Here is a 23814-nt window from a genome sequence, read left to right on the forward strand (position 1 = left end):
ACTCCACGGACCTTGGATGTTCTGACAAGATCCCGTTGTTTAAACGTTGTCACTGAGTCCTTGCAATATCTGTTGGACTTGACATCATACAGATTCTGAAACACTTGAAAGGCATTTTCTGGGGTCACTTCCATAGGGCTCATTTTAATGCTGGAGTGGTAGGAATGGTTGTAGCTTCTAGCTAGGTTTTGCAGTACATCGACGTACCGCCGGGTATTGTTAGCTGTAAAATATCTCCACATCCTTGTTTTTAATGTGCGGTTAAATCTCTCGACCACTGAAGCTTTTGCTTCACTCGCTGTGGCAAAATGTTCAATACCGTGTTTCTCCATTAAAACCTTAAATTTCTTGTTAAAAAATTATTTACCGGCATCAGTCTGAAGTTTTTTGGGGGTCTGACTTTCTGTAAAAACTGATTCAAATGCCTTTACCACCTCAGCGGCTGTTTTCCTCTTCAAAACTCGTACATACGCCCTTTTTGAAAAGATGTCAATGACTGTTAATAAATAATTATAACCATCATTTTCCATGGCCAGAGCTTGCATGTCACAGAGATCAGCCTGGAACTGCCTCAATGGTCTGGTGACAAAAACTCTGTTTCTCGGGAACTTTATTCTTGCAGGTTTATGTAGAGTATAGGTATCTTCTCCTGATAAAAAATCTTTAACTTTTTCAACCGCAACCTTCTTTCCCGTTTCATCTTGCATAACCCTCCTCAGCCTATCTACACCCCCAAAACGTCCCGGATTTGAAGTGCTATAATATACTTTCTTCATCAGCCGTCTTCCTGCCATCTCTGCCTTATGCTCACTCTGCCGATTACTTGTTAAATAATGAGAAAAAACACACAGGAGGGTAGATTTATCCTTATTTGTTTGTTTTTTTTGTATTTAATATAAACAAAAAACAACCAGAAAACAAAATCAGATAAAAATGCAGATGAATTCAAACACTACTAGCTTTTAAACAACACTTTTGGGAAAGGTTACTATGTTCCTACTTTAATTGTATTTAATAGTAAAAAGAAAAAAGAAGAAAAATCATATAATGCAGATTAACTAAAGTACTGGAATACTAAAAAAAAAAAAATGATACAACAAGTCATCAAACATGTGAGATCAGTTTGTCAGTCCATAGCACTCTGAAACAGAGTTAAGTTGTTTGAGATGTTTCTCATCGACCATGCGATCATAAACGTGCGCTATTGCACTGTGGATGCCTTGTACCAATTTCAGTTCATATAAAACCGTCTTGGCAATCGTCTTCACTCTGAAGTCATCCGCTTGTATGCGTCGAAGTACCAGAAGATTCTGAATAGCAGGAACGAGTTTGGGGGTTACGAGTCGTCGTACGATGCGTTGAAAGTTGACTTGGTAATAATCCTCCCCCAGTACCTCCAGGCAATGGTGTTGACGCTGGCTCGGGTGGTTCGTTATACATCCATAGCAGGTTTCTCTGAGATAGTTCAAAGAGGTTATGTTGAATAAATGAAGTATCGCTGTTTTCACCGTATTGATGAGGGTGGTTAGGAACCAACCGTCAATTTCGTCCTCCTGGTTACTCTCATCCTCTGCTGAAGGCTGAGGGTCCTCCATCGGTCCCAGGGTTTGTGTAGGGGCTTCGGTAGAGGGTGAGTAGCCGGTGGCTACCTCCTCCTCCACGACCACCTTCATGTCTTCAGGCAGGACATTTGCGTCTACAGACTCAGCCATGAATAGCGGTGATGGTGAGCAGAGGTCTGGAGAAAGCGGTAGATATTTCATGTTATATCTTGTAGGTGATGCAGGACTGAAGTGGTTCTCTGAGAATGAGGATGTTGAGGTGGATGGTGAGAAGAGGTCAGGGGAAGGCGGATGATATGGTCCAATGTTGAAGCTTTCATCGTGCTCAGGAGAGAAGTGGATCTCTGCTCGGTGGTTGTAGAGATCCCTGTATGGTGTCGGTCCACTCATTCTCATGATACGATTCTCAGTGTCTGTGAGCTTGTAGTTATCCCCCCCGTATATATATCATAGGAAGGGGCGTGTCCTCAGAAGAGGGTTCGTTCTAAACGTAAAACAGGAAACGTCAGCGTTTTTTTCACTGACATGACATCGATCCAACTTCGTGACTTTTGGAAAAGGTCGGAAAGACGATGTCCAATTTCACTCATCTTCTCTGCCCAAGCTTCAAACGGCAGAGCCAGCATTGTCTTGAATACGCCGCAGTCTTGATTGAAAGCCTCCAACACAAACAGATCAGAGGGACTTGTCCGGTTGTTCCTGCGTCTGCTTGCCCGAAAAGACCAGCGGCCATTTGCTGTGGTTTTTGACCCCCACACTGCGCTAAAGAGAGGTTCTCTCTCAGCTATTTCAACATCGGATGGTATATGAAACATTCTCACCCGTTTTACAGGTCGAGGAGACAGTTCATTTTCTTCTTCTTCTTCCTCCCTCTCCTGCCTTGAGACTGTTTCAGTTGTTTCAGGGCTATCATTAAGGTGCGGGATTGCAAGCTTTAACACAGCCCAGTCGCTGTGGGTGAGTGTACACAGAGCCAGTGATCCATTAAATACCTCATCTTGATCCAATTGATACAGGCAAAGCTCTCCTATTTCATACATGAAAATATAACCCCAGCTGCCAACCAGGCCATATGGCTCCAAAGACCATTCTTCCTGCAGAGTGTCGAACGGGGGTCTTTGTACCCTGCAGATGTAGTATGTTGATTTCTTAGGAGCATTCAATTCACGGGATGAATACTGGTAGACGGTCACTGGGGTTTCGCACAGAACTGACAATACCTCTTGGCCGAACCGAGGTCTGATTTTCAACCATGGTTGTTGAAGTTGATGTTGGATCCTCATCATCGGTAGAGTATGTCATGACGGGAATTCCGATAGGTATCTCCGTTGAGGAAGTATATGATGCAGTTGCTTGTTCATCATCGATAGGTATCTCCGTTGAGGAAGTATATGATGCAGTTGCTTGTTCATCATCATCATCTTGGCACGCGTTGCGTTTCTCCTCCGCTTGACGATAAACTCTCTTAACTCTAGCCATTGTTGAACGGGTGTTCTTTTTTTCCAACGAATGCTGCATGTAAAGTGCAGAGTTTTATCTCTGTATTTAAAGTAAACACTAAAGCACGTCCTATTGTTTTCATTGGGTTATTCAAGGTTTAACGATGCTTACAAACACACCCCTCTATTTTTAATTGGTGCTGATGCCAAACAGTTTCCGATAATACCATATTTGTCTTGTTCTATTTATAACAAACACACCCCTGTGTTTTAATTGACTCATTTAAGGTATTGCCCCTAATGACGACAACCAATCAGCAACCACGGTTACGCCCCCTTGGACACACCACCTGCTTGACCACGTGACCCCCTGCCCACATGGCAACCACATGGCGCCCACATGGCGCCAACCGGAAATCCCACCCTCACCGGAAGTCCCGCCCACCTGTCAAAAAGTTTGATGAAAGGGTGTACTTAAATTCTCTCAGCTACATCAACAGATATGGATGAAGCACAGGCCAAAGGTACAAGACTGAAACACCTGAAGCCTCCTCAAGATGGAGTGTCAGTCATAAGCAGTAAAAGTGCTGGTTCAAGTTCAAAACGCTCAGGTGCATCATCAGTCAGTGCTGCTGCAGCACGTGCTAGGGCCAAAGCAGAAGCGGCTCGTGCACGTGTTTCATTCGCCCAGAGAGACAATAGTATTAAAGTTGACAAAGCAAGACTAGAAGCCAACTTTGAAGCACTGAATTTTGAAAAAGATGCTGCAGCTGCTATCGCCCAAGCTGAGGTTTTGGAAGCAGCAGCAGAATTAGAGACCGAAGAACACTATAGTTGGAAAAGCTTCCCGAATGTGGTGCAGAACACACATGAGCATGTAAGTGACTACATCAAAAACCAAACTATGCAGCTTAATCAATGCACTGAATCCGTCAATATATCCCTGATATCAGAGTATCCCATTGAGAATACTTCGCAACCACCAACCGAGTACATTAATAAAGATGAGTATATTGTGAAAGACTGCTGGCCCTCACCATTCCAGCCACAACCAATTTCAGAAGCACCTAACCCATATTGGACCAGTCATATCTCAACTACACAAGCCCAGCTAGCTAGAGAAGACCACTTCCAAGATCAAAATGAGGTACAGTTACAAGAACCAAAGTGTAATATACTTCGGCCAAATACCAAGTTAACTTTTCCACACTATTCTGACACCTCTCACACAAACCCACCTGAGTCTTCAGTAATGATGAACATGGCAAAGTACTTGGCACGCAAAGAGCCTGTGAGCACTGGTTTATCACACTTTGATGATCACCCAGAGTCCTATAGAGCACGGAAATCTGCCTTTTCAAACACCATCAAGGATTTGGATCTCACTGCCAGTGAACAGTTGGATTTAATCTCAAAGTGGCTTGGTAAGGAGTCTTCTGGATATGTCAAATGCCTAAGAGCAGTTCATATTGACAAGCCAACCATTGCACTTAAAATGACCTGGGACAGGTTGGATGAATATTACAGTGCTCCAGAAGTCATAGAAAGTGCTCTCTTCAAGAAGTTGGACAACTTTCCTAAAATCACAAATAAAGATAATCGCAAGTTAAGAGACCTTGGGGATCTACTTATGGAGCTACTCTCAGCAAAGGAGGATGGCTACTTACCTGGCTTGGCATACTTGGACACTGCTCGTGGCATCGAACCGATTGTGGAAAAGTTGCCAAACAACCTGCAAGAAAAATAAATCACTCAAGGGTCAAAGTATAAAGAGGACTATAAGGTTAGTTACCCCCCTTTTCCTTTTTCACCTCCTTCAACTGCTACCAAGCCAAAACAAGAAACGATCCCAGTTTTGTCTTTTTTGGATGCAGCTCTGTGATAGAAATTCAAACTCACATTACACAAATTTCAGAACCCCAGTCTCAGTGCACAAGACCAGAGTCTCCTCTGGAGTTATACAAAACGAAGCACTGCTTAAAGATGATGTGGCCAAGCATTGCCCCATCCATAACAACCCTCACCCCTTAAATAAGTGCCGTGGCTTCAGGCTAAAAACCATTGAAGAACGCAAGGCTTACTTGAAGGATCAAGGAATCTGTTTTAAATGCTGCTCATCCACTACTCATCTTGGCCGTGACTGCAAAGTTACACTGAAATGTGATGAATGCGACAGTGAGAAGCACATCACAGCTCTTCACCCTGGTCCACCGCAATGGTCCGTCAAGACTTCAAGTCCTGTGACAGATGACGGCGGGGGAGTCTGAAAAGGAGGACACTATGCCAGGACCAGTTGTGCACTGCAGTTTGTGGCGACCGCTTCAAGTCAAAATCCTGTTCAAAGATATGTCTAACCGCCACCTTAACGTGGTGGAGGGGTTTGAGTGCTCAAATGATCCTAGAGGCTATGTTGTCTGGGGCCTAAATGCCCCTGGTAGGGTCTCCCATGGCAAACAGGCTCTAGGTGATGGGTCAGACAAAGAGTGGTTCAAGAATCCCTCATGAAGAAAAAATATTGAGGCACGTGATGTCGCCCGGTACGGCGGAGCCGGGGTCCCACCCTGGAGCCAGGCCTGGGGTCGGGACTCGTCGGAGAGCGCCTGGTGGCCGGGTCGCTCCTCGCGGGACCCGGACGGGCCAAGCCCGAACGAGAGACGCGAGGCCATCCCCCAGTGGGCCCACCACCTGCAGGGGGAACTGTGAGGGACCGGTGCAAAGAGGATTGGGTGGCGGACGAAGATGGAGACCTCAGCGGCCCGATCCCCGGATGCTTAGGCTGGCTCTAGGGACGTGGAATGTCACCTCGCTGGGGGGGAAGGAGCCTGAGGTAGAGAGATATCGACTAGAAATAGTCGGGCTCGCCTCTACGCACAGCGTGGGCTCTGGAACCCATCTCCTTGAGAGGGGTTGGACTCTCTTCTACTCTGGAGTGGCCCACGGGGAAAGGCGGCGGGCTGGTGTGGGTTTGCTTGTTGCCCCCCAGCTCAGCCGTCTCGTGTTGGGGTTTACCCCAGTGGATGAGAGGGTCGTATCCCCACGCCTTCAGGTTGGGGAGAGGTCTCTGACTATCATTTCAGCCTACGGGCCGAGTGGTAGTGCAGAGTACCCGGCCTTCTTGGCATCCCTGTCGGGGGTGCTGGATAGTGCCCCTCCCGGGGACTCCATTATTCTGCTGGGGGACTTCAACACCCACGTGGGGAACGACAGTGACACCAGGAGAGGCGTGATCGGGAGGAATGGCCTCCCCAATCTGAATCCGAGTGGTGTTTTGTTATTGGACTTCTGTGCTAGTCACGGATTGTCCATAACGAACACCATGTTCAAACATAAGGGTGTCCATCAGTGCACTTGGCACCAGGACACCCTAGGCAGGAGGTCGATGATCGACTTTGTTGTCGTATCATCAGACCTTCGGCCGCATGTTTTGGACACTCGGGTGAAGAGAGGGGCTGAGCTGTCCACTGATCACTACCTGGTGGGGAGTTGGATCCGCTGGAGGAGGAGAAAGCCGGACAGACCTGGCAGGCCAAAGCGCATAGTGAGGGTCTGCTGGGAACGCCTGGCGGAGCCCTCGGCCAGGGATGTATTCAACTCCCACCTCCAGGAGAGCTTCGACCAGATCCCGGGGGATGTTGGAGACATAGAGTCCGAGTGGACCATGTTCTCCGCATCTATTGTCGATGCTGCTGCCCGTAGCTGCGGCCATAAGGTCTGCGGTGCCTGTCACGGCGGCAATCCCAGAACCCGGTGGTGGACACCGGCAGTAACGGATGCTGTCAAGCTGAAGAAGGAGTCCTATCGGCTGTGGTTGGCTTGTGGGACTCCTGAGGCGGCTGACGGGTACCAAGCGTGCTGCGGCCCGGGTTGTGGAAGAGGCAAAAACACGGGCCTGGGAGAAGTTCGGTGAGCCCATGGAGAAGGACTACCGGTTGGCCTCAAAGCGATTCTGGCAAACCGTCCGGCGCCTCATGAGGGGGAAGCAGTGCTTCACCAACATTGTTTATAGTGGGGGCGGGAGACTGCTGACCTCGACAGAGGACATTATCGGGCGGTGGAAGGAGTACTTTGAGGATCTCCTCAATCCTGCCATCACGCATTCCGTGGTGGAAACAGAGGCTGGGGACTCGGGGTTGGACTCTTTCATCACCCAGGCTGAAGTCACCGAGGTGGTTAAAAAGCTCCGCGGTGGCAAGGCTTCGGGGGTGGATGAGATCCACCCTGAGTACCTCAAGTCTCTGGATGTTGTAGGGCTGTCATGGTTGACACGCCTCTTCAACATTGCGTGGCAGTCGGGGACAGTGCCTCTGGACTGGCAGACTGGGGTGGTGGTCCCCCTTCATAAGAAGGGTGACCGGAGGGTGTGTTTCAACTACAGGGGGATCACACTCCTCAGCCTCCCTGGTAAGGCCTACGCCAGGGTATTGGAGAGGAGAGTCCGACCGATAGTCGAACCTCGGCTTCAGGAGGAGCAGTGTGGAAGACGACGAGTACGAGGTTTACCCAAAAGAGCACCCACAATGAGCTATCAAAATGTATGCTATGATTGATGACCAGAGCAACAAATCTCTGGCCAGGTCAGAGTTTTTCAACTTATTTAAAATCAAAGCAGGCTCATATCCCAACACCCTGAAGACTTGTGCTGGCTTAGCATCAACCTCTGGCAGGAGAGCAAATGGCTACCAAATTGAGGCAGTGAATGATGGAATCTGTTTTCCACTCCCAACGCTGATCAAATGTGATGATTTACCAGATAATCGTGATGAAATATCAACACCAGAGGCTGCTTTTCATCATCCGCACCTGAAGAGCCTTGTTAGTGAAATTCTGCCACTGGACAATGACGCACAAGTGAGACAGCAGATCAATAGTCCTAGTGACACCCCTTTTGCACAAAAGCTTGACCTTGGATGGGTGTCAGTGGGTGATGTGTGTTTGAGAAAGGTCCATAAGCCCATTGCCCACAACTATTAGACAGACATCCTAGAAGATGGAAGACCCTCGCTGTTCAGACCTTGTGAAAACCACGTCCATCTCAAGCAAACAGTTGACTTTAGCCCAGTCAATAGGCTATCTCACAGTTACCATACTGCTGTGGTGGATAACGACTCACTTGGCCTTACAGTCTTTAAGAGAACAGCAGATGATGATAAGCGTGATTTCTCCATGGAAGACAAACCGTTTCTGCAAATAATGGACAATGAGGTTTTCCAGGACAAGTCCAATAGTTGGGTGGGTCTACTTCCATTCAAGTCCCCCAGGCCGCCTTTGCCCAACAATCATGAATAACCAATGAACCGCCTCTCTTCACTACACTGCATATTAGAGCGTAAGCCAAAAAGGAAAGACCAGTTTATTGCCTTTATGCAAAAGATATTTGACAACAATCACACGGAGCCAAAAGGAAAAGAGTGCTGGTACTTACCGATGTTTGGGGTCTACCATCTGAGGAAACCTGACCAAATTAGGGTTGTCTTCGACTCAAGTGCTCAATACAATGGCATCTCCCTGAACAACGTACTACTCAGCGGACCAGACTTGAATAATAGTCTTTTGGGAGTTTTCATTCATTTCAGAAAAGAGCGAGTAGCAGTCACGGCCAAAATCGAACAGATGTTTTATTGTTTTGTTGTAAGAGGGGATCACCGAGACTACTTACGCTTCCTCTGGCACTGAGATAATGACCTTAGTAAGAACATCATCGAGTACAGGATGAGGGTTCATGTATTTGGCAACAGACCTTCTCCAGCTGTAGCAATGTACTGTCTCAGGAGAGCAGCAATAAAGGGAGAACAGCAGTACGGGTCAGACACCAGGCACTTCGTAGAGCAAGAGTTCTATGTAGACGATGGTCTTGTTTCCACACCAACAGAAGAGGAGGCAATTTCCCTGGTACAGAAAACCCAAGCATCTCTTTTGGAGTCAAACTTGAGACTTCACATGATTACATCCAAAAGTATTGAAGTCTTAAGAGCTTTTCCAGCTGGAGATCATGCTGAGGACATTAAAGATCTCTACTTGGACGGAGAAGCAGTACCCACACAGAGAAGCCTCGGATTGAGTTGGGATGTCAAAAGGGATATATTTACCTTTCAAGTCTCCATCAATGACAAGCCATTTACAAGATGTGGTGTCATTTCCACTATAAACAGTCTTTTCTATCCTATCGGCTTTGTTGCTCCTGTGACCATTCAAGGCAAGTTGTTGCTGTGGGAGCTCACTCTGGCTGGAACTGACCGGGACAGCCCACTCCCTCAAGACAAATCTGAGGTTTGGCAGACCTGGAGAGATTCACTACAGGAATTGCAACATCTTCACATCCCTCGAGCTTATACTATTACTTCTTGCTCCAATGCCAGTCGGAAGGAGTCATGTGTTTTCTCAGACGGCTCAACTAAAGCCATTGGTGCCATAGTATACCTGAACACTACAGATGGCCAGATACATGTGGGGTTTGTCCTTGGAAAAGCTAGACTTGCACCTCCAACTGAACCAACCATACCCAGATTAGAACTCTGTGCGGAAGTGCTAGCTGTAGAAATGGCCGAACTCATTGTTCAAGAGATCAACGTTCGAGTTGATGCTGTTACCTTCTACTGCGACAGTAAAGTGGTGCTGGGATATATACACAACCAGTCCAAACGTTTCTATGTGTATGTCCACAACAGGGTTCAGAGGATCCGGCAGTCTACAGAACCAAACCAATGGAAGTATGTGCCTACGCAGCATAACCCAGCTGACCATGCTTCTAGGTCAGTCCAAGCTTCAAAGCTCACTGGAACCGTCTGGCTCACAGGTCCAGCATTCTTATGCAAATCACAGACAACCATTGAGCAGCAAGAGACCTTTGAGCTCATCAATCCAGATTCTGATGTAGAAATCTGACCACAAGTAACAAGCCGTGTCACAAGTCAAAAGGTCAACCAACTAGATCCTGAGAGGTTTACAAAATTTTCTTCCTGGAAGTCTTTACAAAGAGCAGTCACAACACTCATTCATGTAGTTCATTCCTTCAAGAAAGACAGAAGGACCACAGCATGTGATGGTTGGCACTGGTGTCCACAACCTTTTACCACTGATGAGCTGTTGAAAGCTACAACAACAATTATTCTTGCTGTACAGAGAGCTTCCTTCTCTGAAGAATTAGGTGTTCTCTCGAAAGGAGATGAAATTTCCAAAAGAAGCCCACTGAGTAAGCTAAATCCGACCGTAGATTCCAAAGGCCTACTAAGGATTGGAGGCAGACTTAAACTCGCTGATTTAAGCAACAGAGAAAAGCATCCAATCATTCTTTTAGGAAAACATCATGTGTCCCCGTTGCTTATCAGACACAGGTTGAGCATCAAGGTCAGACATTCACTGAAGGCGCATTCAAGCTGTCGGTATATGGCTAGTTGGTGGCAAGCGCCGCATAAGTGCTGTTCTTCATGCATGTCTCATCTGCTGAAAGCTCCGTAAAAAAAGAGAGAAACAAAAGATATCAGATCTCCCACAAGAAAGACTGAGCACTTCACCACCTTTTACCTACACTGGTCTGGATGCTTTCGGTCCTTGGATTGTGACAGCTAGGCGCACAAGAGGAGGCATGGCTCAGAGTAAGCGCTGGGCTGTACTCTTCACTTGCATGAGCACACGTGCGGTCCACATAGAAGTAAATGATTCCTTAGACACTTCTTCATTCATCAATGCCTTAAGAAGATTCTTTGCAATCCGTGGTCCTTCCAAACACCTACACTCAGAATGTGGGACCAATTTCATTGGTGCTTGCAGAGAGCTGGAGTTCCATAAAGTGGTGACAGAATCTGAAGTTCAGAGGTACACAAACTATCAAGGATGTATGTGGCGTTTCAACCCACCTCACTCTTCGCACATGGGTGGTGTGTGGGAACGCATGGTTGGAATTGCACACACTACAACTTCGCCACAAATGGCAAGAGTCAAGTCCCAACATTAAATAGGATGACGTTGTTTTGCTGAAGGATGATCGTACATGCCGCAATGATTGGACCATGGCACTCATAACAGACACCTTCCCAGGCAGAGATGGAAAGGCTGCCCCCCCCCCCCCCCAAGTCGATTTTCACATTGTGAATGGGATACACTAGACAATGTTGGGACCCACAGCCATGGATTTCAACCTATCTGGAACTTTCAAAATAAAGTGCATTACCTTCTTCCGGCACAGCCAGGAAACGGGATAACTGCGGACTTCCTGTGACGCCACTACCCAAATAAAAGCACAGCTATTGCTACGTCCGCTCTCTTTTCACACGGCCTTCGAGAAGGACTGGTCAGGGGAGGCCCAGCGCGCTGATGTCTTTTGCTGGCAAAAAGACATAAACTCTTCATCGGATCCAAGGAAGCCATACAATCATCGATCATATGCAAAGTTAAGTACGGATGAAATACTGTCTGTGTATCTGGTATTTTCATTCATGAACGGGGGTAATTAAGGTACAAGCATTGCTTGACTGTCTCTCCGAGCCCCCGCAGACGCAAACGGTGTTTGAGAGAAGCCCCTGAAAAGACGCGGTCTCCCAGCCTGGAAGGAAGACAGCAGAGACTGCAGCGGACAGGACGAGCCGCCCAGCTACAGCTCCGGAGCTAACCATTTGTTCACAGAACGAACGCACCTTCTGATCGTGAGAAGCTGAGGAGGTTAGCGGGAAGCTAACCCTTTGTTCACCGTGGATACCTTCTTCAAACTTCATCGCCCCTTGGACAACATTTCCTCACCATGGTCACAAGTTAGGTTTGGGCAGATTAACAGTTAGGATGAAATAATCTGAATGTTTTCATTTCTGAAGTTTAGTTTTGTTTTTGTGAAACTCGGCTACCTTAGTGCTAGCAGGCTATCTGTTTTTTTTTTTTTGTTCATTTCTTTCTTTCTTATTGCGTTGCCTTTTGTGGGGTGATTTGGGGACTTTTCCATGCCCCTAGATGCACACGAGTTTACCCAAAATTGTTCCCCGCGTGAAATCTTTGTTCTTTAATGTCATCATCGTGAGATAGGCCGTACAGTAAGTTGTAGAGTTCTGAAATCTGGCACACTGTTAGAGGTCCTCAAACCTCTGTTTGAGACCTGTACGTCGTGGGGGTATGCCCTAAAACATACAGGAAGTCAGCCATTTTGGATTAAAGGCAAATTTTTGGCCGTCTTTCACTTTTACTCAGCTCGTACTTTAACAAACTCCTCATAGGGATTTTGAGCTATCGGCTTCATATTTGGTCAATATGCATTAAGGCATGGGGGATTAAAAGTGATCAAAATCCTGAATTTTTGGCCATGTTTAGGGGGCATGGCCAGGGCACAAACTTGGCGTTCGCACCGAAAGTGAAAAAATGCAATAACTTTCCCAAAGAAACGCCAAAACACCAAAGTTGGCATTAAGGAGAACCTTTGGGTTACCGATGATCATATGCTGGATCATCAAAGCCACGCCCCATGGGAACAGGGAGTCACTTTCTTTACTGGGAAAGGTCGCTGTCTGTCTACACTAAATCTGCTTCAAAGTATGTCAGATGACTGATATCTAGTGGGTCTAACTTCGTTTGAAGCACTGTGACTTTTCATAAAAGGGCGTGGCCGTGGTGGCGCGGTGAAGTTTGACGTCACGCCATGGCCATACGTTTGGCTCTAATTTCCACATAGATCATCTGATATGCACCGAATTCAATACGATTGATCCTAGTCCAGTCCCCAAAAGAGATCTGATGAGATATTTGGTGGGCTTGGCCTAATTCTTCTACAGCGACCCCTAGAATATTTTAATAAATCAGCCCTAAGCCAAGTTTTGACTGAGGATTGTGAAATTCGGTACACATATGTAACTTCTCAGGACCTACAAAAAAGTATCTTGGAGAGTTGGTCCAAACCCAACAGGAAGTCAGCCATTTTGGATTGAAGTTGCCATTTTGACCCCGGTTTTGCCCTTTGTAGCCCGCATATCTGAGCGAACACCTCCTACAGCTTTTGACTTAGAGACTTGAAAATCACTCAGTATAATCTTAAGGCACTGGGGATCAAAAGTTATCAAAAGGTTTTTGATACATGAAAGCGTGTGGGCAGGGCCAAGCCTCAAATTATGACTTCTCGCCATGAAAGACGAAATTGATATAGCTCCTACAAGGAAAGTCACAGAGACCTGAAACCTTCTGAGATTGATCTGCCTCTGACCCTGAACAATATTCACTTATCAGATGCTGACATAATTAAAGCCCCGCCCCCTAAGAACAGGAAGTGTCATGTTTTCCTTTTGATCCTCCATATTTGGTGTCCTTCATCTAATCAATGTAAAACTGTCCCAAATGAAACATGATGGTCAAAGACAGTTTCCAGTACTGACTGGTTTGGCTGGAGGGTGTGGCTTTGGCGGCGTGGCGGACACTGATGTCACGCCACGGCCATACGTTTGGCTCTAAATTACACATGCATGGTCCGATTCACTCCAAAATGAATATGTTTGATCTTTATCAGCCCTCAAACAGCTCTATTGGATTACTTTGAAATTTGGATCAACAGTGCCCCCTAGGACATTTCAAGTGCTCTATCTCCCTCATACATCATCGGATCCATTTCAAATGCAGTATACACCATCAGGGATCAATGCTGAACATGTTGCCACAGTCAGTTAATGACATAATTTTAGCCCCGCCCAATAATAAACAAGTGAGTGCGGCTTCCATCTGGAAGGTCCGATTTGCTACAAACTGAATATGGTTGATCTTTGTCAACCCCCAAACTGCTCTATTGGATTACATTGAAATTTGGATCAACAGCGCTGCCTAGGAGATTTCAAGTGCTCTATCACCTTCATACATCATCGGATCCATTTCAAAGGTGGTATACATTATCATGGATCAATGCTGAACATGTTGCCACAGTCAACTCATGACATCATTTCAGCCCTGCCCACTAATAAACAAGTGAGTGCAGCTTCCATCTGAAAAGTCAGATGGAATTCTGCATGACCGAAAATCATATGACATGTCGCTCACAGTGCCACCTAGTGGCGACGTGTGGAATCGAATGGTGGCCTCGTCGGTGGCGTGTACGCAGTGATGCCAGGCTCCCACGGTCGCTGCACAGGCCGAGCGGCGCTGAGCTGCGAGGGCCTACAATGCTGTTTGCAGCTTTGATTCTTTTTATTATTTTAGGACTCACTTTGTCATGTGAGTCTCATCTGTGATTCCTCAAAGTAAGATGCAGATATTTTTTTGGTTTTGTTTTGTCTTCATCTTGTCATGATCTGCCAGTGTTAGGTTTTTGAGTTTATGTTTTGTTTATTTCCTTCTCAGCCAGTGTCAGTGTAACTGAAAGAAAGCTGCACACTCATTATTTTCTGATTTAAATGCATTTTTTAAATTTTATATGAATTTTAATATAACAAATTCATAAAAAAATAGACATTTCATTTAAATCTAAAAAAGAGGAGTGTGCCTCCTTCTTCCAGCCCAGTAGGATGATTTGCATATAGTTTTGTGTCAATTGATCACATGACTTTAAAGCTATTGAAGAAAAATTACGAATTTTAATATTAAAAATTCAAAACAAATCTATATCAGAAAATATTGAGTGTGGCTCCTTCTCCCAGTCTTGTAGTATGATTTAAGATTGATTATGTGTCACTTGGTCACAAGACATGAAAGTTATTAATTTTGTTTCTCCTGAGTGTTTGGTTCAAACCACTGTGTGTAGGAGGTGCGAGACATTAGAGGCCAGTTGCCCTAAATCAGCCTGCCCGTATCGGCCCAAATAGGAGGCTGACGCCGCTGAATCCGCAGAGCGCGAATATCCTACCTCCAACCTAAAACTAACTTCACCGTGGTTTCAAGAAGAATTAAATCTGAGCGTGGAAACAAAGAAATTATGGAGAGCAGAATATATTTGATAGAGAGCAGAAATTTTGAGTGCAAGCACTACTAAGTTTGAGTACAAGCAGAATGAAATCCTTCTCTTAAACTGAAAATATGTTCTTGAGTTTTGGCAGTAAATTTCTCTCATAAACGTTCATTCCATCACCTGCCAGCCATGATAGAAAATCAGTATGAGAAAACAACAACACTGAGTACACAACATCGACTACTGTGGGTGATTCGGATATCCAGGGCGGATCTGGACGACTTGAACCTCACTCACGCCCGAGTGTGCAGTGCACATTTTGTGACAGTTAAATACATGTTTGTCTACATTTATTGTAATAATCTTCTGGAAAGTAGTCTGTCAAGACCGCGAGCTGATCAGTTGATTCTGAGCTGGCTAGCGGCGCTGAGTGCTGCCACCCAGGACTCAGCACTGTGACCTACTTCAGTAAGCTGCGCTCTCATCCCTTTTGCAATTTACCTTGACTGTTATACTGTAAATGTATCTAGTAATATAACTATTATGTAATTGTCCTATAAAAGGCAATATTGAACTTACCATGGATTTTTGCTTATTTTGTGGCTATGAAAAAATAGTTCCATACTTGTCTAAAAATTATGTGTGACCAATCATTGCTAAACAAACCAAAATATGGATCAACCTTGTTGGTGACCACAATTTGCGGTACATGGCCTTATCAGGAGACTGTAACAACTCTAGATACTTATTCATAGTGTAAAAAGTATGCAGTGTTGCAATATTGGGAAAAGTGTGAAGTGATACGGAGACACCCAAGATGGCGGAATCGAAGTGAGGCTGCGACTTCAGTGACGTCAGTGAAAACCCCCCATTGAGGAACACAAGGGTGGAAGTGCGAGTATTGGGAAAGGGCCTCTGTCCCTAGTCTGGTTTAATGGCCTTTAACACCACCTTTTTCTCTTTTTGTTTTTACAAAGCTACACAGCGAATTACTTCTGCCTGCCCATCCAATGTGATCATGGCAAAAAGTGTGGAAAATGTAGAAATTTGTCACCAGAAATTGGTATGCTCGACTATGAAGCCGAGGACAGTGCACACAGAGTCCGCTGCTCACAATACGCCCAACTACGTTCTGCCCTTAAGCCAACCTTTCACCTCTTACACATTATTAATTGCATATGTTGAATATAGCCAGTGAATGTTGTGTAATTCAGTTAGTAAAGATTAAACAGAACAATAGCTTATAACTGGACCTTACCTGAATTAACTGTGTTTTTATATATCATATTGATTTGCTGCCTGGCTTTCACCTAGACACACATTTATAGCACACACACATACTTAATGTTTTTTTTAACATCAAATAAGCGTAGTGTCGAGGATGCAACTTTTAACTCTCCGTCATTTTCTAATTCCATCGGCGAGAAACACACACTTCGAGCTTCTTATTTCCTCCCGTTGCCATGGTGAATCATGTTATCTGCCTCCTATTAATGAGCTTCTTTTGCTTCTTATTTACTCGTGCTTAGCTCTGAGCGACTCTACCTCAGGATTTAGTAACCCAAGTGTTAGGCTGTGTTCTGAACCTAAAAACCCTGAGTATGTTAGTGTGGAGTAGCTCTACTCAGGATATGTACTTTCTACTTTGAGCTTGTTAAACCTGCTTCCTGAAACGGGGCTCGGGACACAATTAAACTTTAGGAACATCTTACAGATATAACAAAACATAAAGAATCATAAGAAACTAAGCCTAAGGAAAGACCTAAAGCACCACCTGGAAAACATAATGATCAGAAGTGAGATTCAAAAACACATCTTGGAGAACATAATCAAAATCCGAGAAAAACCAAAAACAAAGACCCAAACAGCCTCAAATCATGCCATATGTAGGATTTTTTACAGTTTATGTAAAAATAAATATCATGTTTCAGTTGCATAATCTAAATGTTTATTTGATAAACAAATCAACATTACTTCCACAGAAACTCGGTTCTTGTTAGCCCTAAACAGTAAATAAGAATAAAAGTAGTAGACAAATATTGTTAAAATTAGAGGTTTAATAAAGAATGAAACTGTGGTGTAGAGTAAAAACAATCGCAACTTGTTGAAATCAACCTTAAACAAGTAGTACTGGTTTACATAAGCTGTTAAAGAACAGCTGCCTTCCAGTGAAACAAGTTAGATTTACTGCTCTGAAGAGTCAAATCATCACTCTGGTGACCTCCCTGTCATTGGGCCACACATTAATAAACTGGCTAAAGGTCATCAACTTCAGAGCTCTCAAAAACGCCAGAACATTTTAGTATTACCTGTATTTTTAGAAATTCTTTTACTGTATTTTTATTTGAATTTGCATGGAACAGTACATAACAATTCCTGATATCAAAGTACAGTGCAACAAACAAGAATGAAAGATATGCTTGACAATGCATAGTTAAATGGGCATTTAGGACATTGTAGAATCCTTCATTTAAAGAAATATCTTGTTATAGGTTGTGGTTTAACCAACCTAACATAGGTAACCATTTCTGCTTGAACTAATCAGATCTTAGTTGTAGTTGAGCCGTTACGGCCTCCATTCCATACACCTCCCTTAGCTTCTGTTTCCATTCTAGGATAACCTGTATTTTAATGGCAAAATAAAACATATAATCCTTTATCGCCCAAAGATTTAGGCTGGCAGAGAAAACTATCGCTAGGACTTTCCATCAACAAATTATCATAATTGTTTTTTCAAGAATGAGAATGAACTGAAACACAAAGGCTGGAACAGTGCTGCCTTGGCTTGTTCAGCTGTACCCAGGCAGGCCAAAGAGCTGCGGGTCAAACTTCTCCATGCTCCTCAGGCGCAGTGTGGCCCCCTGGGTAAGGCTCGGGGCCAGGTTGTCGTCAGGAATCATCACCACCTGCATCCCAGCAGCTAGTGCAGCCTTTACACCGTTGGGGGCATCTTCAAATACCAGGCACTGAGTAATGGCAGGAGAAAGAAAAACAAATGACAAAGCTCATTAAGTCTTTCCATCCTGCAAATGAAATAATGATAGAGTACTATCTCCATCTCAGTTGGTTTAACTTGAAATTCCTCTGAGATCTAATGTTTACCTCAGCTGGGTAAAACATCCATTTATTGACATTTTAAGGAATGCACCCTGTAGACTCACTACATTGTCTTTAGATTACAGAAAATAAATATTTTCATTCTCTAACTGAAATAAGGCAAGTTAAGAAACTGGACACAAATTTGAGAGACTTTTAAAGTGACAAACATGGTTTATATATTATGAAAAACTATACATAGTGGTATTCCGATTTAGATGTATTGGAAATGATAAACTGACAACGATGAATTAGATTAGTCTGTCCTGTTTCCAACACCTTCACTTTAAATCAACTTTTTCATTCATTCATTCATCTTCTATAGCGCTTATTCCATAGCGGGTCATGGGGGAGCCGGTGTCTATCTCCAGCAGTCTATGGGCAAGAGGCAGGGTACACCCTGGACAGGTCACCAATCCATCGCAGGGCAACACAGACACATACAGGACAAACAACCATGCACACACTCATTCACACCAAAGAGCAATTTAGAGAAACCAATTAATCTATTTATGATGTAATAAGTATTTGTTAATGTAGACAAAATCATGATGAGCCAGAAGTTTCTTTTCACCAGTAGAAATCACAACAAAATCAGGGAAAGGAGACATGGGATACAGAAATATATAATTATGCATTAAAGATTTCACAAGGTAAACAAAACATAAATCTCAGCCAATTACAGTGATTTGACATATAACAAGTATGTGACTAGATAAAACATTATGTAGTCAACTGTACAACATAGACAACACAAGCATCTGAAATTCTGCATGCAATGCATTACAAACATGGCTCATAAAACAGTCAACCTACAGCAGGTCAATTAAGTCCTACAAATTGTGCAAAAACTGTTTGTGTCACAAATAACATGAAATCCTTCAAATAATACAAGCAATTGCAAGTCTCAAGTTATGCACTTAAAATAAAACAAAAATGTTAATAAACCAAAGAAAAGTGAGTATCCGGCTAAATAATTATAAACATAAATCTCTCAGTTGACACTGAACACCTGCTATAGTCTACAATATCATGCGCCATTACTTTAATTTGAAAGGAAACAGGTTTCCAGAAGCCTTATAGTTTTCAACCAGTAGTTCTGTCTCTGGATCCTCTTTAATAGCAAATGCACACTGAGCTACAAATACAGAGAGCTTAACCTGACTGTTGTACTTTTTTAAGACTTCCTTTTGTTTGCTAGGTGCAACGATAGATAGCTCTGCAATTGGAGCAGTGATGACAATTGTGTTGTCATCACAAAGATGTTGCATTGATGATGGTAAAGTCTGGCCGCTGCGCAAATCTTTCTCCAGCACATCCCAAAGATTCTCAATGGGGTTAATTCAATTCAATTCAATTCAAAAATACTTTATTAATCCCAAAGGGAAATTAAATGTTTTTGTAGCTCATATTATGAAGGTTTCCTCAAAGAGCCGTTGTAGATGCTGATGGCTGTAGGCAGGAAGGATCTCCTGTAGCGCTTCGTCTTACAGCAGATCTGAATAAGCCTCTGACTGAAGACACTCTGTTGTTGTAGGACCGTCTCATGAAGAGGATGCTCAGGGTTCTCCATAATGTTCTTCATTTTATGAAGAATCCGTCTTTCCACAGGTTCTTTCCACAGGTTCCAGAGGTTCCAGAGGAGTCCCCAGAACAGAGCCAGCCTTTTTTATCAGCTTGTTGAGGTTTTTTAAGTCCCTGGCTCTGATGCTGCTTCCCCAGCAGATGATGGCAGAAGAGATCAGACTCTCCACAACAGACTTATAGAAGATATGCAGCATCTTGCTGCAAACACCAAAGGACCTAAGCTTCCTCAAGAAGTACAGTCTGCTCTGTCCCTTCTTGTAGATGGCTTCACAGTTGCATCTCCACTCTAGTCTGTTGTCCAGGTGAACACCGAGGTATTTATACTCCTCCACCACCTCCACTTCTTCTCCCATGATAGAAATTGTTTTTGACTTATTCCTGTTTCTCTTAAAATCTACAATCATCTCCTTTGTTTTAGTCACGTTCAAAATGAGATGATTGTTTCCACACCATGCCACAAAGCGGTCCACCACCTTCCTGTACTCAGCTTCTTGTCCATCTCTGATCCACCCCACGACTGCAGAATCATCCGAGTATTTCTGCAGATGACAAGAGTCTGTCTTGTACTGGAGGTCTGAGTGGTACAGAGTGAAAAGGAATGGTGAGAGTACCGTCCCATGTGGTGCTCCTGTGCTGCTGACTACCTGATTAGACTCACAACCCTTCAGTCTCACAAACTGTGGTCTGTTTGTCAGGTAGTCTTTGATCCAGGAGATTGTTGAGGCCTCCACCTGAGTCTTCTGGAGTTTCTGACAAAGCAAATCAGGTTGGATTGTATTAAATGCACTGGAGAAATCAAAGAACATGATCCTCACAGTGCTACTGGCTTTGTCCAGATGACAGTGGGTTTGTTGAAGCAGGTGTATGATGGCATCTTCTACTCCAACTCCACAGCGATAAGCAAACTGAAGGGGGTCCTGATGGTTTACTGTTTGCTTATTCAGGTGGGCCAACAGGAGTCTCTCTAGGACCTTCATGATGTGAGATGTCAGGGCAACAGGTCTATAGTCATTGAGGACTGATGTTGAAGTTGTTTCTGTATAATCCTCAATAATTCTCTGTCTCCCTCTCTGAAGGCTCTTTTTTTCTTGTTAAGCAGGTCCTTCAGGTCATTGGTGATCCAAGGTTTTTTATTGGGGAAGCATCTCACGGTTCTGGTGGGGATGATGTTATCCACACAGAAGTTTATATAGTCGGTTACACATTCAGTCATGGCATTAAGGTCTGGACTCTGTAGTGGCCAATCCATGTGTGAGAATGATGTCTCTCAGTGTATATTGCTGAAGAGCAATATGCACTGCCTGGCCAAAAAAAATGTTGCCACCTGGAACTAAGCAACTAAGTACGAGACTCCCATTGGATAATTACTGCAGAATGATGTCTCATGCTCCCTGAACCACTCTTTCACAATTCAAGCCCGATGAATCCTGGCATTGTCATCTTGGAATAAGCCCGTGCCATCAGGGAAGAAAAAATCCATTGATAGAATAACCTGGTCATTCAGTATATTCAGGTAGTCAGCTGACCTCATTCTTTGAACACATAGTTTTGCTGAACTCATACCTGACCAACTGCAGCAACCCCAGATCATAGCACTGCCCCCACAGGCTTGTACAGTATTCACTAGGCATGATGGGTGCATCACTTCAACTGCCTCTCTTCTCACCCTGATGCGCCCATCACTCTGGATCAAGGTAAGTCTGGACTCATCGGACCATATGACCTTCTTCCATTGCTCCAGAGTCCAATCTTTCTGCTCCCTAGCAAACTGAAGCCTTTGTTTCCAGTTAGCCTCACTGATTAGTGGTTTTCTTAAGGCTACACAACTGTTCAGTCCCAATCCCTTGAATTCCCTTCGCATTATGCATGTGGAAATGCTCTTACTTTCACTATTAAACAGAGCCAGGAGTTCTACTGTTGTTTTTCTTCCATTCGATTTCACCAAACGTTTAAGGGATCGCCGATCACAATTATTCAGTATTTTCTTCCAGCCACATTTCTTCCTCGAAGACCATGGGTCCCCACTATCCTTCCAGTTTTTAATAATGCGTTGGACAGATCTTAACCCAATTTTGGTAGTTTCTGCAATCCCCTTAGATGTTTTCTCTGCTTGATGCATGCCAATGATTTGACCCGTCTAAAACAGACTGACGTCTTTTCCATCACCATGGGATATGTCTTTCAACATGGTTGTTTAAGAAATAAGAAGCAACTCATTGCACCATCCATCCATCCACTGTCTTCCGCTTCTCTGGGGTCGGGTCGTGGGGGCAGCAGCCTCTTCCCAGCCACTCCGGTCAGCTTGTCCGGGGGAATCCCAAGGCGTTCCCAGGCCAGCCGAGAAACATGGTCCCTCCAGCATGTCCTGGGTCTTCCTCTGGGCCTCCTACAAGCGGGAAGTGCCTGGAACACCTCACCAGGGAGGCATCCAGAAGGCATCCTAACCAGATGCCCGAGCCACTTCAACTGGCTGCCTGCGGCTTCTAGCCGATTGGATCCGAACTATCTGTTTACAAATATATCTGGGTGAGAAGTTGCTTTGTATGATATAATGTATATTATTTTTTATTACACATTAACCATCATCTCCTAACGAACTAATTAGGTTCCAGAGTTGCGAGAGGGAAGACATCAGCTGAGGGCCAGGTCACCCTGTAAAGGTATACATGGAGGTTCTTATTGGTAACAATAAGATAAAGCAAAACAAAGGGTTTTGCGGGTGGTTTTTTTGCAATTTTCTACACCTCATAAAGGAGAAAAGCCAGACGGCAGACGTGCCGCTGAACGGGTAAAAAAAAAAAAAAAAAAAAAAAAGTTTCCGGAACCTTACAGGCGTCAGGGGTGTCTCCTTCTCCAGACTCTGTGATTTATAAAATAATGAAAGGAAAAGGTGGGGATGATTGTGTTAAATGTGCTTTAATTTGGAAGATAAGTTTGGTTTTTCACAGCGTGGAAGTTTGAGTGTAAATAAGTTAAATAGTAAACAAAACAAAAAAACAGTTTAAATAGTTTAAAGTAAAACAGTTGATGGATGGAGATGAGAAAAATAAAAAACATAAGAAAAAGATTAAAAAGCACAGAGTGCATCAATTAAGGTGCTAAAGAGTTAAAACTTTCCTGCAGGAAGTTTCGTTTGTCTTAAATATCACTGGACACCATGTCTTGATGCGGGTAATGGGGCTAATGGTGCTACCAGTTCCACTGCATAAACTGATATTGAACTGTGGGTTGGTTCAGGAAGAGATTATCATGGGGGTGTGCCCTGCACTTCCTCTTGAGGGGGTGGATAGTATTCTTGCCAATGATCTTGCTGGAAGCCGGGTGTGGGCTGATTGTCCACCACCTTCACCCATAGTAACATTTTCACCTGTTACAGGGAAGCCGGATGAGAGCGCTCAGTGCTTTCCTGGGGTTACAGCCTGTGCGGTGACACAAGCTATGTGCCGTGCTGAGTCGAAGTCTGATCCTGACCTTGAAGGTGGGGGAGCAGGAGAAACTGAGTTTTTCTCTGTAGATATCTCTGATTCTCTTTTGTCTGATTCCCGAAGAGACCTGATAGTGGAGCAGAGAGCGGATCCGTCTCTTCGTCATTTGTTTGACCAGATTCTCACAAGTGGGTATATGCTGAAGGATGTAATGTTGGTGCGGAAATGGTTGGCACATGGAGAAAATGTTATTGGTGATCCACTCTGGCAGATGGTTGTTCCCGCTAAATTTCGCAGTGAAGTGCTACGGGCTTCCCATGATCAGTCAGGGCATCTGGGGGTCCACAAGAGTTATAACTACATTTTGCGTTACTTTTTCTGGCCCCGGTTAAAAAGGGATGTGTCAGAGTATATCAGAACCTGCCATACATTCCAGATGGCAGGCAAGCCAAACCAGAGTATTAAGCCGGTTCCTTTGTATCCAATCCCTGCAATAATGCAACCATTTGAACACCTCATTATTGATTGTGTTGGTCCTTTGCCCCGTTTTAAGGCTGGGAGTAACTATTTGCTGACAATAATGTGTCAGACTGCAAGATATCCAGTTGCGTATCCACTTCGTACTATTACTGCTAGGTCTATGGTGAAGGCTCTGACCCAGTTTATTTCTATCTTTGGTATTCCAAAAGTAATTCAATCTGATCAAGGTTAAAATTTTTCTTCTAACTTGTTTGCTGAGGTTTTGAAAGAGTTACATGTAAAACATAATCAGACTTCTGCATACCATGCTCAGAGTCAAGGTTTTCTGGGGAGATTTCACCAGACCCTAAAATCCTTGATGCATAGCTATTGTGTGGAGCTAAACC

General features: G+C 44.2%; 1 protein-coding gene across 1 annotated transcript in view; it reads right to left on the bottom strand.

The window, feature by feature from the left end:
- Positions 1 to 16877: 16877 nt before the first annotated feature.
- Positions 16878 to 23814, bottom strand: part of LOC124861270 (pseudouridine 5'-phosphatase) — a 72239-nt gene continuing 65302 nt past the window's right edge. The window contains exon 4 of the mRNA XM_047354844.1: positions 16878 to 17806. Within this exon, the coding sequence (XP_047210800.1) occupies positions 17630 to 17806 (177 nt within the window). The 3' untranslated portion in view covers positions 16878 to 17629. The remainder of the gene's footprint in view (positions 17807 to 23814) is intronic.

The sequence above is a fragment of the Girardinichthys multiradiatus genome, chromosome 24 (assembly GCF_021462225.1).
Source record: "Girardinichthys multiradiatus isolate DD_20200921_A chromosome 24, DD_fGirMul_XY1, whole genome shotgun sequence".
Taxonomy (NCBI): domain Eukaryota; kingdom Metazoa; phylum Chordata; class Actinopteri; order Cyprinodontiformes; family Goodeidae; genus Girardinichthys; species Girardinichthys multiradiatus.